Raw genomic sequence first — 17,746 nt, 5'->3', positions numbered from 1 at the left:
AGGCTGTAACGGGGGGCTGGCCAGGCTAGGGAAGTTCCAGGCAGTTGGGGTGGAGGTTCTGGGCAGGCTGGGGCAGGGAGGTCCCAGGCAGGCTGTGGATCCCGGGGGGGTGTGTGTGCTCCACAAGTTCTGCTCCCCCAGGAATTTCCGTCCTGGAGCAAGAGGAGGAAGATGGGTTGGAGCAGGCTGCCTGTCACTGCCTCCCGGCTGGGCGTGGGGGGGGTCTGTTGGAGTGTCACCAGCCTCTGGTGTGATGCTGTACCTTCCAGGGGTTGTGTCCTATGCTGGAACTCCTGGAGCATCCTGAGGACCAGCTGCAGGGGACCCCACTCCTGCCCACACGGTGACTCAGGCAGTACCTCGGGGTGAGAGGCTGCCCTGGGGCTGCCCCCTTAGCCCAGAGTGGGGGGCATCATCCCTCCCAGCCCGGCTGCCAAGGGTCAACTCTGTCCCAGCCCCATCCCAGGAGGGAATCGGCAGCAGATGTGGAAAGAGGAAGGAGCTGGAAATCCCTTCTCCAAACAGAGTCCTGCAGCAAAGCTCTGCCCTCACCACCCTGCAGGGAACACCCAGCAGCTGGAGCACCATGGAGCACATTCCTGTGCTGGACAGGGCAGGGGGCACAGCCAGGACATGGCCATGGGGTCCTGCCAGATCCTGCTGTAGAGACACAGAACATGACCAGGGAACGTGGGACAGGGCTGTAGTGGCCTTGGTCATGTCCAGGCTTTTGGAGCATTTGAAGGTGCTCACAGAATCACAGGATCATTTAGGTTGGAAAAGTCCCTGAGATCATCGTATCCAACCATCCTCCAGCACTACCAAGGCCATCACTAACCCATGTCCCTGGGTGCCACATCCACACGGCTTTTAAATCCCTCCAGGGATGGCGACTCCACCTCTGCCCCGGGCAGCTGTGCCAGGGCCTGACAACCATTTCTGTGAAGAAATTTTCCCAATATCCAATTTAAATCTCCCCTGGCACAATTGGAGGCCGTTTCCTCTCCTCCTGTCCCTTGTTCCCTGGGAGCAGAGCCTGACTCCCCTCCAGCTTCCCCCTCCTGTCAGAGTTGCAGAGCCAGAAGGTCCCCCCTGAGCCTCCTTTTCTCCAGGCTGAGCCCCCCCAGCTCTCTCAGCTGCTCCTGCTGCTCCAGCTCCGTTCCCTTCCCTGGACACGCTCCAGCCCCTCCATGTCTTTCTTGTTGTGAGGGGCCCAGAACTGCCCCAGCACTGGGGGTGTGTTGGAGTGCTGAGCCCACTGAGCTGGGTGGAAGGGCTGGAGTGTGGCAGGAGCTGGGCTGGAACCAGCTCTGGAGCTGTTCTGAAGGATGCAGAGACCTTTGGAGCCTTAGGACTTTTCTGGAGCAGTTTTGAAGAGGCTGGAGAGGTTTCAAGCTGTTCAAACCCTTTTTCAGAGGAGGCAAAGAAGAGCTGGAACACTTTGGAGCAGCTATGAGTATTTTTTGATGTTTTGAGCAGCTTTGGAGCTGTTTCAGTGTTGCTTGTGCCCCTCTGGTGTTGTTCAGAGGGGCTTTAGGGTGGTTTCAAACTGAGAAGTTTAGAGGTGTTACTGAAAAGTTTTAATGCTGTTGAGAGGTGCATGGAGAAGGCCTGGAGGGGCTTCAGGGGCCTTTTGGGGGGTGTTGGAGCACTCAAAGTGTTTCACAACCACACAGAGGAGGCGTGGAGTGCTTCAGAGCTGCCACCAGACCTTTTCTGTGATCCATTTTGAGCTATTTCAAGGAGTTTTAGAAGAGTTTAGAGGACTTCAAGTGCTACTTCGAGGCAGTTTGGGGCCTTTTAGGACTGGTTTGAGGAGCATGAGAGCTCTTTGAGCAATTCAAGTGGTTCAATGCTGCCCAGAGCTCTGTCCTTCCACAGCACAGATACTACCAGAGCTATTTAATTATCCCATTTCTAGAGCACCTTCAAGTTGTTGGAGGTTGAGATTTTAGAGGAATTTTTTTTAAGGATGTTTTATTTAGGGAAATCTTTGGTGCACACTAGAGCTCCTTGGAGGGTGTAGAGCAGTTTGGAGTGGTACAGAGGTTCTTTAGAGATGCTCAGAAGTGCTTTAGAGGTGCTCAGGGATGTTTTAGAGCAGCTCAGGGACACTTCAAAGCACCTCTGGGGTGTTTTACAGCTGCTCTGGGATGTTTTGGAGCAACTCAAGGGACATTCTAGAGCATCTCAGGGCATGTTTTAGGGCAGCTCCAGGATGTTTAAAAGGCAGCTTTGGGATGTTCTGGAGCAGCTCTGGGTTGGTTTAGGGCAGCTCAGGGACGTTTTGTAGCCTTGGTGCTGCTCAGAGCAGTGTGGAGCAGTTTGAAACAATTTGGGGGGTTTCAGAGCACTCAGGGTGTGTCAGAGCCAGTCCCCAGCACAGAGGCCCTTGGAGCTCTTTGCAGCAGCTCCAGGGCTGCTCGGAGGAGTTCAGAGGAACAGGCTGGAGCTATCCGGAGGCACGGCAGGAGCCGAGAGGGAATTTTGCACGTTCAGGCCCTTTGGGGGTGGCTTATAGGGGCGGGGAGGGGGTGGGGGAAGGCTTAAAGGGGTGTGGAGCAGCTTAACAGGGTGGGAGAGAGTGTTTAAGGGATTTTTGGAGCAGCTCAGAACAGTTGAGTGCTCTGAGGGGTTTTTCCCGGTGTAGAAGGGAAAGCTCTGTGTTCCTGCCTGGAGCAGCCCCCATGTGTGTCTCTGTCTCAGCCTGCCCAATCCCTGGGCAGCAGGATCAGCTCCACAAGTCCCTCATCCCATGTGGACCCTCCAGGAAGGTGAAGGGAGAATGCCCCCATTCCCATGCACAGCTGGGCTGGGGAAAGATTTTGGCTCCCTCTGATCTTGAACCCCTCCAGAGCCAGCCAAGCCCAGCCTTCCCCATCCTCATCCTCCCAAAATCAGGGCACTCCAGCCAAGCCCAGCCTTCCCCATCCTCATCCTCCCAAAATCAGGGCACTCCAGCCAGGCCCAGCCCTCCCCATCCTCATCCTCCCAAAATCAGGGCACACGTAGTGCAGGAGCATTTCCACTCCATCCACCCCCACTGGAGATCCAGCACTTGGACACTCAGGATGCTTCAATCCACCCCATCCCTGTGTAAAAAAAGTCTCTGGGCAGGAATAGTAACAGCTTTTAATCCGACAAGAATTGATACATCATTTAAGACAATACTGTTTTTGCCTCTTTTCTGGGGGGATTTCCTTCACATACCGATGGGGAAAGAGGAACATTTTTAAGATGTACAGTTTTTGTTTCGTTTTGTTGTTTTTTCTCTCCATAGGGCTTTTAAAGCATGGTGAATGTGCAAGTCAGTGCTTATTGTTTGCTTAAAACTTTTTCCTGGTGCTTATTTACAGTTACAGTACCTCTGTGAGAGCGACAGGAAAAAAAATCACAATTGTTTGAGACCTGGGGATCCAGGATCCCAAGTCAAGAAAGGCAGATCTCCGATATTTATATATTTATACATATATATATATATATATGCTTTTGTGTATACACAGATACATTTCTCTCCTCTTTTAAAGTATTAAAAAAATGGATCAACCTTCATTCTATAAAAATACCTACTCTACAAGATAGAAAAATTTTCCCTCTCCAAGTATACACTGATTTACACCCAAAGCTTCTCTGGAAATGTACATTACGTGGCTTCTTCCCGTGGACTCGGGGCAGGGAGGGAGGGAGTGGGTGCCTGGGAGTCCCAGGGGTGCAGGAGCCGCCCCGGGGTTCAGGGCTCACCCCGGCCCCACTGCACCTCTCCCGAGGCCGTGGGGGCTGAGCACCCCGAGGTGCCGTGGTCGTGGCTCGCCGGTTCCTCCAGGTAAGGCTGTGGCAGCAGCCACGTCCCCCGGGCAGGGTCACCCCGAGAGGGCTCTGCCAGCCAGGAGGTGCTGAAAGGGGTTTGGCGAGGAGCAGGAACCCCCTCCCCTGGGATCGCTGTGGCTTCTGCTTCCAGGCCACTCTGGCATTCCTAAAACCTGACAGGCAGGAAAAAGAACCGCTGGATGAAGCCGGATCCCTGGGATTCCGCTGGCTGTCTCCTCCCAGGAGCTGGAGAGGAGCAGGGTGGTTCAGTGGCTGCTCCGGGGTCACGCCGCGCCACGGCCACTTGTGCCAGCAAGCCCAGAGCTGTCTGGTGTAAACATGGCTTTTGTTTCCCAGGGAGCTGCTGTGGTGTTCTCTGTCTCCTCTCCCCAGTGGCACTGAGATTCCAGCCCAGGCTGATGCCAGGGATGAGGAATGAGCGCGGCTGTTCCGTCCCCTGCCCCAGCTCAGGGAAACAGCGGGGAAAGGCGGCCTGAGCGAGCTCCCCTCCAGGACTGCAGCTATCACCAGCAGAGCCCTGCTCCGGGTGGGAATGGCACAGCCACTGTCCCCAGGCCAGGGACTCTGGGAAGCGATGTGGGGAGCTCGGGCCTCTCCTGCAGATCCCAAAGTGCTGCGTGTCCCCACAAGGACAAGGGGAGGTGGCCAGGTCCAGCCTCCAGTGTGGGGTGAAGAGCTGTAGCCTTCCCCAGGTGCCTGTGGGATGGACAGACAGCACCTGTGTGTCTGTCTCCAGCTGGGGACAAGAGGCTGCTCCCCCCGGAGCCACCTCGGCTCCACGGGCACCCACGGACTCTGTGGCAGAAGGGCCAGGACTGGGGAGCAGGGATTGGAGCTGGGAGTCCAAGCCCTCCCGACGGGACTGAGCCACAGACAGCAAAAATAAATAAGGAGGCAGGTGACAAAGTGCACTCACACCCTGTGCCCAGAGCGGCCGCTCCCAGGGCTGCTCCTGCCAGCAGTGAGGGCTCTGCGTGCACCCTGGCCCAGCAGGAGCAGCAGGGCAAGGATGGGCTGCGCCAGCCAGATGAGGACATTTGCATTAAGTTAATTAAAAATAAAACAGAACAAACCCAAACCCCAACCCTCTGCAAGTCTGGGACACACTTCCCCCGTTCCCAGCTCTGCCCCAGCGAGTGAGTGTGTCAGGGACACTTTGGCACAGTAGGACAGGGCAGCGAGGGAAAGTCAGCGCTGCCGCTCCCGTCTCCATCCCGTCATCCCGCAGCTCAGAGAACCCCTCTCCTCACACCCTGCACGTGGCAAGCTCCTGCTCGTGCCCCGCGTGCCAGAGGGTCCGACGCCTGGCAGGACAGTTCCCAGCGCCACAGGTGCTTCCTCCAGGTGTGCGTTGCCTGTGTTCCTTCTCCAGGTTCCCTTTCAGCCCTCCAAAAAACCAGAAGGGCTTCAAAATAACGGAGTAAGACAACAAAGCCTGGCTGCTGGTTTTCCTTTTCCCTGGTCCGTGGCTCATTCACCCCCCGACCTGTTGCTTCCTTGTGCCTTCATCAAGAGCAAAGACATTTGGAGTCCCTCTTCATCCTCTCAGAGCACCAAACCCACATGACGAGCGCGCAGCTGGCGGTTGGTGGCCGCCCTTACTTGACTTCCAGGATGGAGGGGTTTGTCTCCATGATGGCCACGATGATCCTGTCGATGTAATCCTGCAGGCGGAAGTTGATCTCCTCTTGCTTTTGGATTGCTTCCATGAGCTGCAAACGAGGGAGAAAGGGAGGGAGAGGTCACTGCCTGACACTGCCCAGGGCTTCCCGTGGCTCTGTGCACCCATGGATGTTTCCCTCTTCTTCACTGTGGCCTGGGATATTCCTGACCATTAAGGGCATAGGAAAAACTGGTTCTGCTCGCTCTTGTCCTTCCTCTCAGCCAGTCAGGAGCCTGAACAAAGCAGAGAGCATCACAACTCCACTGGACCCCCAAAATATCCTAGTGTGTTTCCCCACTTCTTGGAGTCTCATAAGCAGGGCCACCAGAGTCTGGGGTACAGGGAGGACACATCCAGAGAAGTCAGGATCTCCAGGGTGGATGCCCTGGCTCCTAGGGGATTTAAGACAGCTCCAGACAGACAGACACACCCTGTGGTGGCTGGTCTGTCCTGGGAAGGGGAAGGCTGTCATGAGGCAGGCAAGGCAGAGCTGCCAGTATCAGCAAATTGGCAGGGAGTAGGTTCCCTGTTCCCAGGAAGGAGAGCTGGGAGGCAGGTTAAGTCCTGCAAGTTCTGCAAAGAGTTGTGTGGGGACTTCTTTGCTCTTGCCATCTTTCAGGTGAGCTTTGGGAGTGAGCTAGACCACAGACAGGGTACATCAGCTCCTCCCAGGCCCTCTCAGGCTGAGGGCACAGGGAATGCCCCAGCCAGCCCGGGAAGGTGCAGTGTGAGGGCAGCAGCACTTCATGGCACATACCTCATCTCTGGAGACAGAGCTGATCTCTGCTGCCAGGGATTCCGAGAAGGAGGCTGAGAAGAGGTTCTTGGCTCCCTGGATGCTCAGGTTAATGATCTGCCCATTCAGTTCATCATTCTGCTCCTTCAGGTTCCTGTTATCCTGTTCACAGAGACAAATCAGACGCTGAAGCACCTGGTGCCCTCAGAGCTCCTCCAGCCTGGGAATGCAGGAGTTTCCATCCTAACACAGCTCACACAACACTGCCAACAGCACAGGGCCACCTGACTGGACAACCTCTGCAATCACGAGATGGGAAGATTCAGGGGGCACAGCAGAGAGAAGGGTTCCTGAGTGTACATGCTGCCCCTCAGAAAAAGGAGCCAACCTCCCTGTCCCAGGAGAGAAGAGCAAGAAAGCAGTGGGCTCTTGGATCCACTCCATCTGAGGGAGCCCCCAGATCCTGCTGACCCCTCCTTGGTGCCAGGAAATCACTCCCCTCCCTGCCCAGCCTTTCCCACCTGCTTCAGCTGTTTGATCTCTTGCTCCAGCTCCGTCTCCCGTGTCCTGCTGTTGTACTCCTGCAGCCCCAGGCTGCTGCTCCGGCCTCGCCGCTGCTCCGCCTCCAGCTTGAAGAGCTGCAGGTGCTCAAGCTGCTTCCTGAGGTCCTCAATGAGCTGCAGAGCAAGGGAAGGGGACAAGTGAGTGCCACAGCCCCTGAAAACCCAGCAGCACCCTCTGGTCATGGCTGGTGTGACAGATGGGCTGTCCCTGGCTGGGAACAGCCCCATCTATGGCTGCAGCAGGGTCGTCGTAAAGAGCAGTGGCTGCCCCATCCCTGGAAGGGTTCAAGGCCAGGTTGGACAGGGCTTGGAGCAACCTGGGCTAGTGGAAGGTGTCCCTGCCCATGGCAGGGCTGAGCTTTAAGGATGAGCTTTAAGGTCCCTTCCAACCGAAACCATTCCATGATTCTATGATTAAGTCCCTTTCTAGGGGACACATGGTGGCCCCTTCTTCCCTGATGCCTCCAGCAAGAAGGAGATGGGGAGCTATTTAAATACATGAGCACAGACCTGGAATGACCCTGATGGAGCCCCAGAGATGCTGGTTTGGGGTCTGCAGCAGCACAGACCTCTCAGCAATGTGGGCATCTCCTCAGACATCTCCCTCCTGCCCCAGCATTGAGTCCCCAGCTCACCACAGTGCTCTCAGTGTCACCACAGGGACAGTAATTTCCACTTTGAGGCCCAAAGCTCCTTTCCTGCCACCAAACCCCGCTTGAGCCTCCAGCTGGAATTACCAGTACTACCCTACTACAGATGATGGAAGGACTGGGGGGCTGTGATCCTGCTCCCAGGCACTCAGGAGCTGGCAGCTCTCACCCCAGCAGCCCCACACCCCTCTCCTCCTGCCTGCTGGCTCCATGTGCCATTGTCACTGTCCTTGTGCCACCACTCCTTCCAGGCAGGAAAGGAAGGGGCCATGGTGGCACAGCCCCCCTTTGCAGATATGGTGTTAAAATTTGGATGAATTTTAACACAGGCAGAAGTGACCAATGTGATGCAGTTCAGCTGCTGAACGACCTTCTTCTGCCCAGGCAGCACCAAGGGCTCCCATCATACCTGTTCTGGAGAGGCTGCCAAGGCCAACTTTCCCACACAGCCCTAATTTGGGTGACTAGCAGGGCAGGGCTCTGGCAGGCAGAGACTCTACTCACCTCCTGTGTCGACTCCTTCTCCTTCTGGAACTGGTGCCTCTCCTGACTCAGCTTGTCCCCCATCTTCCTCTTTTTCTCCTGCTCCTCAGTGAGCTGCACAGTGAGGTCTTCAATCTCATCCAGCAGCTTCTGCTTCTCCTGTAATGACACAAAAGGCACCAGTGACAGGGTTTGGCTCTGCTCGGCACTGCCAGGGCTCTTCCCACTCACTCAGGAGTGCAGCACATGCTGAGCTCTGCAGGGAAGGATCCTCTCCTGATGGACAAGGATGCTCTGCCTGCTGGGATTTCATTTGCTGAGGGCTCTGGAGCCTGAGAGCTTCGGCAGCCACACACCAAAATAGCACTGAGAGAGGCAGTGTGAGATGAGTCCAGAACAAATCCACAGGAATATCCACACTTGTGCCATTTTCTGGGAAGTGTGATGCTGGCGTGGGACAGGCTGGGAGGGACTGGGGCCAGCACAGGGGCTCCAGGCCAAGGAGAGACATTAAATCATAAGGTTCCTTCAGTTTGCATTTCAGAAAAGCCACAGACCCGAGATCTTTGCCTCCCTTTGCTCGTTCTCGGTTTCAGATGTGAAAGGTTTTAACTGGGGGCTGATCCAAGAAGGAACAGAACCAGTTCAAGCCAGGATGTAAAACACACAGCCCAGCTCTGTCCCCTTCTTATTGTCAAAGCCTTGCCTGAAGGTTTGGGATGCAGGTAAAGATGCCAACAGCCCTGTACAGCAGCACCTTCTGCCTGTGACCAGCTCACTGCCTCCTCCCTGGGCTCATGGTTTCCAGCCTCATGGGAAAGGTTTTGGCTTTCAGAAATCCCAAAATACCCCAAGACCCCACCCAGTGCTGCTGATAGATGGCCCATGGCACAAAGGGGTGAGGAGCAGCTCTATGGGGCAGCTCCAGCTGCTGGGTTTGGGGTGTCCTGGTCCATGGAGCAAAGCACCAAAGGCACACACCAGCAGGAAAAGGAACACTGACAACAAAATCCTGATTTGGGGCACTGGACAAGCAGCTGCTCATGAGCTGGGCTTCTCCTTGGCAGAAAGGGGCAGCAATTGCACCTCTTGCTTCTCCTTAATCCCATTAACTGTGGAGAAGAGCATCTCTGCAGGGAGATTATGGATCAAAACCAACTTCCCATGGCTGAAAGAAAACCAAGGCAAGGAATTTGTCCTCAGAGCCACAGAATTTTCCTGCCCCCAGCCTCAACTGTGCTCACAAGGTGCTGGTAGATGAAGACTGCTTCATGGTGGCCAGGTCAGGAGGGATGGAGCTGCAGCACTCTCCCATGGGATTAAACATGATAAAATCCTCCAGACCCTTCAACTGGGCAGGGAAGTTTGATTTCGCTTCCATTTTAACCTTAATTCTGCCACAAGCTTGGCAGAAACAAAATGTAGTCTCTGTACAGACGTCACATCCACAACCCACGTTATCTCCCAAAATGAGGATCTTGTCCATCCGTGGGCTGTGATGCCTCAGGAAGCCTCCCATCCCACTCCCACCAGCATCTGCATGACCTTGGTCCCTGAGCAGGGTGGGAGGGAGGAAAGTCTGGGAGATGTCACAGATCTTTGAAGGTTCAACTTGCAAAGCCCAGGATATGGAGATGAAGCATCTGCTCCTCCTCCTCCCCTGCAGTGGACTGGAGCCACAGGAAAGGGGACAGGTATAGGGACAAGCTTCCACAAGAGGGCATGAGTCCCCTCATGAGCAGCCACTGACACAGAGAGATTAATTAGGGGTTTTATTCCCAGCTTCCAAGCTAAACAGTGGGAGCCTGCACAGACAGTGGTCTGGGATAGTGCTGGTCCAGAGCAGGGTCTGCAGGGACTGGAAGTAGCTGGTTTGTTTGTTACATCAGATGGATCTCATGGTCATGGAAATGAGAATTTCATCCCAAACCCAGATCCCCAGCCCATCCTGGGCACCCCCTGGGCCTCACCTCCTCCAGCCTCTCGATGTTGGCTCTCAGACAGGGCACACAGGACCTCAGCTCACTGTTCTCATCATCCAGCTGCTGCAGCCTGCCATGGGAACCAGCTGTGAGACACCCACCCAGCATCCCACGGGGGGGAGACACAGGGAAAACACCACCAGGAATATTAAACCAGGATCTGTTCAAAGCAAACCCTGAGAATTCCATTATTTCTGCTCTAAGGGGAAAGAGAGGGACACCCATGTGATCCTGACAAGCCTGTTGGCCAATGTCATGCCCTTCTCTATCAGCTCCAATGCTATTCCTTGTCCCAAGGGCTTTATCAGTGCCTGGACAAGCCTCAGCACAGAGATATCAGGGTTGAGAGAGGGTTTTGGGTTCACAGTCCCAGGAAAAGGAATGTCCATGTAATGGTGACTGGTTAAAAAACTCCACTGTCTTCATCTTTCGTTGACTGCAGGGGCTGAACAGCAAAGCATTCTGGAAAAGCTGAAAAAAAAATCTGTTAAATAACTGAAACCTCTCTCACATCACTATTTCCTTTGGAATCCAACAGGCAGCATGAAGCACCCTGGCTGGGACACTCTGTCTGTTGGGACAATTCTTTCCCTGCCTGTTTCCATCAAGGTGTAAAATATCTGTGCATCAAATGTACCTCCAGGAGTCACTTATGGGAACAAGCACTAACAACCCCCCTCCTCACATGCTGTGGGCAGGTACATGGATAGAGGACAAGAGCTAAATTTAAACTGCAGCAGGGAAATTCAAATAAAGAATCCATGACGAGGTCCATGGAGGAGCTTGATTTTGGAACAAAGGTAAAAATAGACAAAATTCAGGGTTTGTAATGACTTCAGTTACACCTTGAACCAACCTAAACTCACAGTCCACCTCACCTTGTCCCCCCAAAGGCCTGTACACTGATTCCAGTGTGTACCTGGGGGTCCAGGGGACCTGCCCCCACCCAGCCCTGCCCAGCCCCACCTGGCCTGCAGGTTCTCGATCTCGATGCTCTTCTCCCTCTCCATTTTGCTGAGCAGCTCCCTCTGCTTCTTGATCTCCTCCAGGAGGGTCTGGTCAGCCCTCAGCTCCTGCTCCTTCAGCTGTTCCTCAAGAGCATTTGCTCTGCAGAAAGGAGAAAGAGAGGATTAGGCATTCCTTGGGCCCACTGCCATCCCAAGGGAGGGACCAGGCTCTTTTCCCAGCCCTTTCCCACCCCACAGATGAGCTGGGAGAAGCAGATTCTGAAATACAGCAAGATTTCAGGGAAAATACACCGATCACCATCTCCAACAGCTTCACTCCAACAGCTTCACTCCCTCCCAGCAGATGCAGTGGGACAGTCCAGGAAACCCCCAACGACCCAAATGCTGAACAAAACAGGCAAAGAAAATAAAACAAGCCAGGTTGTCTGCTGGTGTGTCTCTGACTAGTTTTTTAAGTCCCCAGGCTGCATCAGAATCCTTTAAAGGGGGAAGTGAGGGAGGAAGCACAATCATCCTGTAACCCACAACCTGTGGGTCACCCTGAGCAAGCTATTCAATCAGAATCTCATGGAGTCATTGAGGTTGGAAAAGATCTTTCAGATCATCTAATCCACAAATAAGACCCAAGGTTGTGGTTCCACCTGTAGTGGCCATGGCAGAGAAATCCTCCTTCAGCTGTTTCTGGCATGAAGTGATCTCATCACCCAGGTAAGAAACGACAACAGCCCCAACCCTCCTTCTTCTCACTCTTTCATGTCTCCAACAAAAAAATACAGGTTCTGCAGGTCAACATTCCCTGTGGGCCACCAGAACTGCAATAATACAGAATTATGGAATGGTTTGGGTTGGAAGGACCTTAAAGATCATCCAATCCCACCCCCTGCCATGGGCAGAGATACCTTCCACTAGACCAGGTTGCTCCAAGCCCCATCCAACCTGGCCTTGGACACTTCCAGGGATGGGGCAGCCACAGCTTCTCTGGACAACCTGTGCCAGGGCCTCACCACCCTCACAGGGAAGAATTCCTTCCCAATATCCCACCTAATCCTGCCCTCTGGCAGTGGGAAGCTATTCCCCCTTGTCCTGTCCCTCCAGCCCTTGTCCCAAGTCCCTCTCCAGCTCTCCTGGAGCCCCTTTAGGCCCTGCAAGGGGCTCTCAGGTCTCCCTGGAGCCTTCTCTTCTCCAGGTGAACCCCCCCAGCTCTCCCAGCCTGTCTCCACTAGGCCAGGCTGCTCAGAGCCCCATCCAACCTGGCCTTGAACACTTCCAGGGATGAGGCAAGGAGCTGGAGTTTATGCAAAGGCTTTGTCCAGGTGAAGGCTTTTCCCAGATGAACCAACTCCTCCCCACCAGGGAGCACAGTCAGGACTTTACTCCACTCAAGAGAAAATTGGCATTTTTGGGCCAAGCTGCTCTAGTGAAAACATTTCCCTCACTCCAAAGTTTATCAGGGCTTAGGAAAACCTTTGTTTGGATCCCTCAGATCCCTGACACGACTGTTATTTAACAGCCTTAGAGCCCTATAGATAAACTCCAGCTGGGTTTATCTGCCCAGGGTAAATACACCCTGGGAGAGAGGGGCCTGGGAGATTAGTACAGACAGATATTACATCATGTGGGATCCAAAGGGCTGCACCCCTGCCAGGATCTGGCAGCAGTGGGATCAGGGCTGGCTGTGGGGAGGGTGGAGATGGGTTGTAGCAACTCAGCTGTGCCTCCCACCCAGAGCTACTGGGTGAAATAAGGGCCAGAAAGAGTCTGCAGAAAGAAGATGAAGTGTGTGTCCTCCTGGAATGGGAAGCCTTCCAAGCAGCACGACTTCCCTGTGGTTTTCTGGAGCGTCCCATGTATAAAAAAGCCAAGCCCCTGGAGCTCCAGAAACCTTTTGGGAGGGACAAATGGGGCAGGAAAGCATATTTTATACAGTAATGTATAAATAAACAGATAAACATATAATGAAAAAATAAACACAAAAATAGAGTATCCTGAGATGAAAGGGACACAGAAGGATCATTGAGTTCAACTCCTGGCCCTGCACAGGCACCCCAACAATCCCACCCAGTCCCTGAGAGGATCATCCAAACCCTCCTGGAGCTCTGGCAGCCTTGGGGCTGTGCCCACTGCCCTGGGGAGCCTGGTCAGTGCCCAACCAGCCTCTGGGGGAAGAACCTTTCCCTGAGATCCAACCTGACCCTGCCCTGACACAGCTTCAGGTCACTAAAAGCCATGTATAAAAAAAGCCAAAAGCCAAATCCTGGAGCTCCAGAGACCTTTAAGGACAGACATATGGGCTGGGGAAGCACATAAAACGTATCTATATAAAATCTAAAAGGCACTGTGTCCTGCTTTCAGCTGGGATAGAGTCAGTTATCTTCCTAGCAGGGCTGTGCTCTGGATTTAGGATGGATGCAGCAGGACAGGGATGGGCAGGGGCTCTCCAGGTGATGCTCTGCCAGGCTCTCACCTGTGCACCAGCTGCAGGTTCTCCTGCCGGAGGCGGCTGTGCTGCTCCCCGTTGGCAGCCGTGTCCTTCTCCAGCTCCGTCACCCGCTTCTCCAGGAACACCACCTGTGGGGAGGGACAGGGAGGATCAGCCACCCAGCCCTGAACCCGCTGGGATGGGCCTCCTTGAACCCAGAGCAGCTCCCAGAACCATCCTCAAAAACGGAGGGTTGCCACAGGAATGGGGCAGCCGTGCCCTGATCTAAAGCATCCTTATAAAACATCCTTTTCCACCCATGTTTTGATGTCTCCCATGTACCAGTACAGGGCCAAACACTTCATTCTTTCCTTTCTTCAACCCTTTCCTGATGGCATCCTAAATGGAGCCTAGAGGGATCTCCAGAGCTCTGCTGCATCCTGCCTGGAACAGGACCGAAACACTGGATTTACAGATAAATAAAGTCACATAGGAATGGTCAATGCCAGATGGTGGGGAAGGATCAGAGGTGAGGGGTTTTCTCCCTGTACCTATGCAGGCTTTATTCCAGCTGTATTTGCATTTTATTCACTCAAATCCCAGTTACACCCATACAAAACAATCATGGAGGAGAGGCAACTAGGAACACATCTGCAAAACCCAAACCACCGCTGTCAGAGAAGGGCAAGAGACGTGTGAATATTAAAAAAACCATGCAGAGACCAAGGCCTTTCCCAGCACTACATTCATGGTTTCCCAAGTTAACTGCCTTAGGGAATATGAGTATTTTTTTCAATTTTTAGGCTTGGAAAAATGTTTGATTTTTAATTATTTTTAAAAGGCCTTCTGTGCGTTATAATTATTTCCAAGTGCAGCCACACACACATGTATTTCTCTTTCACACGTAGCTCTCTATTCATATTATAGAATTAAAAAGCCATTTCCAAGGAGTTTCAGGACCACAGCAGACATTTACACAAGCCCCAACTCACCTATCTTTAATTCTCCTTCTTTCCCACAGCTCCTTTCCCCTATTTTTAGGTAGGGGTACTCAAAGCAAAAGCTCTCCTGTGCTCCCATCTTATCCTGTAACTCTTTTCTTGTAACATCCCCTTAAAACCCAGCAGGCCCAGCACAAAATCAGCTTTTCCTGATGGCACAAGCAGAGTGTGCCAAGGAAAGGAAGTTCTTGTTTCACATCAGGCGAATTGACTCCAAAAAGCAGAATTTGAGAACATCTTGTTTTGTGAAGGAGAAGTGAAAATGCAGCCTGCAAACAGCCCTCCCTCCTCCTGACACGCTGGGACAGCCACCACCCCTGGAGAAGGCTCCAGTGTCACCTCCTGACCCAGCACAGGAGCTCTGCAATCCCTGGAGTGCTCTCATCCTCCATCCCCTCGATGGCTTTCTATGTCCCACCTGCACCCACCTACCCAGAGGAGCTTCAGCCTGACCCTGCCTGTGGATCTGGGAGCACTGCAAGGCACTGACTCTGCCAGGACAGCGCAGACAGCTCCCCTGTGCTCCTGCCCTGCTCCCATCTTGTCCTATAATCCTTATCTCTTAACATCTCAGAAAAACCCAGCAGGACCACCATAAAATCAGCTGTCTCCTGATGGCACAGGCAGAGCATGGCCAGGAAAGGAAGCCTCTCACCTTGTCCGTGATGTCCTCGTCCGTGCACTCCAGGTTGTCCTGGTAGGACTCCTCCATCACCCCCACGGCCAGCGAGCTCGTCTGGTGCAGTTGCCTAAAACAGAGACAGACCACCCCGACCCAGAGCAGCAGTGGCATCAGTGCCAACATCACGGCCATGGGGACATCAGGGGACAGCCCCTCCTGCCCCCCCGCAGCCACCACCACCTCCTCCCACGGGATTTAGCAGCACTGCTCCTCGGGCTACTGGATTTCCAGCAGAGGAAGGTGTGGGCAGGCCCCTGGCAGAACAGCTGTCCCCCTCACCACCCAGCTCTCCCGAGAAGTCTGGCACCTCGGAGCACCCGGAGAACGGGGATAACAGGGAGCGCGGACGTGGACACGGCTCCTGGGACTTCATACCGGGATCATTGCTCTTGCTCTTTGGAATGGGAAGAGATAAGAGCTCCCTCTTTCCACTTTCTTTCTTTATGAACATCCCAAGGCCGTGGATTAGCCAGCACAGGCCAGAGTACTGGCTCTGACACTGATAAGGTGTGGAAGAAGGGGAGGGCAGGGGTGGGAGGGGAGCAAAACCCCCCAAAGCTGTTGCAAAACACCCCCGCCCACCCGGGACAGCCCAGGGTGAGCTAATCATTAGCAAGGCCTTGTGACACCAGTGTCCCCAGCTTGGTGAGGAGCTAAAGGACACCCCGGGGAGGAGCTGGATTGGGCACCACCCTCGTGGCATCACTGTGGATCAGCTCCGGCACCTCATGGCACAGGGAAGAGCTACTGCCACAGGGAGGGTGGTGCATTCCAGCTCTGGAACCCCAGGCAGGTGCTACCAAGAGGAAAACACTCTGCCCTACCACTGCTTTCAGCAGGACATGGATGAGAAAACCACAAAGGTCTCTTCTGAACCTCAGTTCTCCCTAGGAATTTGTAACATTGGTTCTCAAATTCATCCCACTGCACAATATGCCCATGCCAATAATCACAAGCACAACTGGCATTTACCAAGAGACGACAGCCAAGGCCCAGTCTCATTTTGCATCCTCACCCTCAGTATATATTTAGATTTTAAAGTCTCGGGCACATTTGTCATTTAAATCATGCCAAGCACAACAGGGCTGAAGCAGCACGAGCAGAACCCAGATAACAAAAATGAGGAGAGAGCCCTAACCAAAACAAAATCGATCTTTTAAAATGTTTTGGGTTTATGCAGTAATTACAGTGTCTACAACAAAGGGTTTGCTTTGAGCTGTGCTTAAGGATCTGGCTCAGCAATGCCCTGTTATCTCTCACCTTATCACAAACTAAACCCAACTGCTCTCGAATTAACCAATATTTACCCAAGCCCACGTGTCCCAGCCTCAGAATGGCATCTTGCCAAGGGCCAGGAGGGCTCAATCTCCCAAAAGACAGGGAACCTTAATTCCCAAAACTTTAACTCAAATCCTCCCTAATTTATCTGTGCCACAGGACAAAAACTAGTCCTAAAACAGGAAACCTGGGGGCAGGCTGCTCCCTTCAACCCTTTTTCCTGCCTCTGTTTTTAACAAAGCTCTAGAAAGTAAGATGACTGGAAGTAGGAAATGTAATATCAAGGAGCTGCTTCCTTTCCAGGAGGGGAAATCACGCCGGGGAGATTGCTGACCACAGGAAAAACAGAGAAGGGAAAGGTGTGAGAGCACAGGGGAGGAAGAGGCACAGGATCAGCACACGGAGCTGAGTGTCAGGGCACAGGGTATGAATATTCCCAAACTGAGCTGTCTGTTCCTCCACAGTGTCCCTGTGCTGCTTGGAAACAAGCAAAGAGAAAGCCAACAAGTGCAGAGGGAAATCTCTCTCCCAAGCAGAGCAGAGGTAGGACAGCAGAGGTATGACCCAGTTTATCCTTAAAATCCTGATAGCACAGGAACAGGAGGGATGGGGAAGTTGGGAAAGGAAAGCACCAGGTGTCACCAAGGGGGATGGATGGATCCTCTGCCCCAGAGACTCAGAGCAAGCTGCCTGAATATATCATATATCCCTGTGCACTCAGGGATCAAAGTGCCCACAAGGAAAATGTGACCACGACAAGGTGGTTGCACAGGACAGAAGCAACACAGAATTAAACCTGGGTTTAAACCAGGGTTAAACCATTAAACCAGGGTTACCTGCAGCCCCCCAGGATGCCCCAGACTGAGGAGGGAGGGGGGCTGGTCCCACAAAGTCAAGTGCTAAGTGAAGTAAAACAGGACCAAGAACTGTCTGAAGTGGCTGGATTTTTTCTGGGTGCTGGAGAAATCCCCCTCCCCTAGAGACCCACCACGGTGACACTGGGGAGGGGACAGCCCAGGGGAACATATCCTTCTAGGGACTCTGCTCCACACGGCCCTGGTACGGCACTGAAGGACGGAGAGGGAGGACAAGCACCCCAATTTTGTCCTAGAAGAAACCAGCAGCCTCCAGCTGTGTGCATGGGTGAGAAAACCCATTTCAGAAAAACTTTATCAGAATTAAACCCACTTTTCCCCAGGGCTATGGAATAAATCCAGAAATAAGGCGCTTCAAGCTTATTTTGAGTCTTCCTTCCGCGGAGCCAGCAGCTCACACAGATCAAGCAAGCAGGAACAGGAGCATGGGCTTACCTTGCCACCTTCTTGCTGGAGAGTCTTTTATTTGGGCTGCAAAATGAAGAAAAAACAGGAAAGAGTTAGAAGAGCTGACAGTGGAGAGCAAGGGAAACAGGAAACTGAGAGGACTCCGGGGCACATCCTTTGCTCTGGCACGGAGTGCCCACAGCATGCACCCCCCAGCCCCCCTGGAAAGGG

General features: G+C 53.4%; 1 protein-coding gene across 7 annotated transcripts in view; it reads right to left on the bottom strand.

Moving 5' to 3' along the window:
- Nucleotides 1–3,113: 3,113 nt before the first annotated feature.
- RAB11FIP3 (RAB11 family interacting protein 3) overlaps nucleotides 3,114–17,746 on the bottom strand; it is a 77,173-nt gene continuing 62,540 nt past the window's right edge. For 6 of the 7 annotated variants that reach the window (XM_027654914.1, XM_027654915.1, XM_027654916.1 and 3 more), the window contains 9 exons: nucleotides 17,564–17,599; nucleotides 14,949–15,042; nucleotides 13,338–13,441; nucleotides 10,872–11,012; nucleotides 9,894–9,975; nucleotides 7,945–8,082; nucleotides 6,749–6,904; nucleotides 6,249–6,389; nucleotides 3,114–5,540 (listed from right to left, as the gene is read on the bottom strand). In XM_027654914.1, coding sequence (XP_027510715.1) covers nucleotides 5,427–5,540; nucleotides 6,249–6,389; nucleotides 6,749–6,904; nucleotides 7,945–8,082; nucleotides 9,894–9,975; nucleotides 10,872–11,012; nucleotides 13,338–13,441; nucleotides 14,949–15,042; nucleotides 17,564–17,599 — 1,006 coding nt within the window. In that variant the 3' untranslated portion in view covers nucleotides 3,114–5,426. The remainder of the gene's footprint in view (nucleotides 5,541–6,248; nucleotides 6,390–6,748; nucleotides 6,905–7,944; nucleotides 8,083–9,893; nucleotides 9,976–10,871; nucleotides 11,013–13,337; nucleotides 13,442–14,948; nucleotides 15,043–17,563; nucleotides 17,600–17,746) is intronic. The other variant, XM_027654911.1, reaches the window with a different exon arrangement.

Source organism: Corapipo altera, unplaced genomic scaffold (assembly GCF_003945725.1).
Source record: "Corapipo altera isolate COAL_440 unplaced genomic scaffold, ASM394572v1 98, whole genome shotgun sequence".
Classification (NCBI taxonomy): domain Eukaryota; kingdom Metazoa; phylum Chordata; class Aves; order Passeriformes; family Pipridae; genus Corapipo; species Corapipo altera.
The sequence above is the reverse complement of the archived record's forward strand: the minus strand, read 5'-3'. Positions and strand labels throughout refer to the sequence as shown.